General features: G+C 40.9%; 1 protein-coding gene across 1 annotated transcript in view; it reads left to right on the top strand.

Annotated features, from left to right (window-relative positions):
• HELRODRAFT_182062 (hypothetical protein) overlaps nt 1-406 on the top strand; it is a gene marked incomplete at both ends in the record, with an annotated part of 11800 nt that extends 11394 nt beyond the window's left edge. The window contains one exon of the mRNA XM_009031816.1: nt 359-406. Within this exon, the coding sequence (XP_009030064.1) occupies nt 359-406 (48 nt within the window). The remainder of the gene's footprint in view (nt 1-358) is intronic.
• Nucleotides 407-736: the final 330 nt, after the last annotated feature.

Raw genomic sequence — 736 nt, 5'->3', positions numbered from 1 at the left:
TGCACATCCCCGCAGGACTACGGTCGGTCTTGATGATGATGATGGTGATTTTGATGATGATGATGGTGATTTTGATGATGATGATGATGTTTGTTGTTGATGATGATGATAATGATGTTGATGATGATGATTGGAGGCTGATGATGATGCTGATGATTGTGGGCTGATAATGATGATTGTGGGCTGATGATGATGATGATAGTGGACTAAGGATGATGATGATGATGATGATGATTGTGAGTTGATGATGATGATTGTGAGTTGATGATGATGATGATTGTTGGTTGATGATGATGATGATGATGCAGGTTGACAATGGCATCACCCACCCTCACGAGTTTGACTTCTACCTCTGCAGCCATGCCGGTATCCAGGTGGTTCTTTCGTTCATTCGTCTATACATTAAATCTTTAGTTCATTCTTTCGTTCGTTTATTTATTCGTTTATTGATTTGTTCGTTCATTCATTCATTCATTCAATCATTCATTCATTCGTTCCTTCGTTCGCATGCCCATTCCTTTGGCAATCAATCAACAAACCAACTCATCAATCAACTAACCAATCAATAAATCAGCCAATCAACCAACCAACCAATCAACACACACTAACCAATCAACCAACCGACCAATCAACACACACCAATCAACCAACCAATCAATCAACACACACCAACCGACCAACCAATCAACACACACCAACCAACCGACCAACCAATCAGGGCACTAGCAGACCGTCG

The sequence above is a fragment of the Helobdella robusta genome (genome assembly GCF_000326865.2).
Source record: "Helobdella robusta unplaced genomic scaffold HELROscaffold_79, whole genome shotgun sequence".
NCBI lineage: Eukaryota > Metazoa > Annelida > Clitellata > Rhynchobdellida > Glossiphoniidae > Helobdella > Helobdella robusta.
This window is presented reverse-complemented; position numbering and strand designations above follow the sequence as displayed.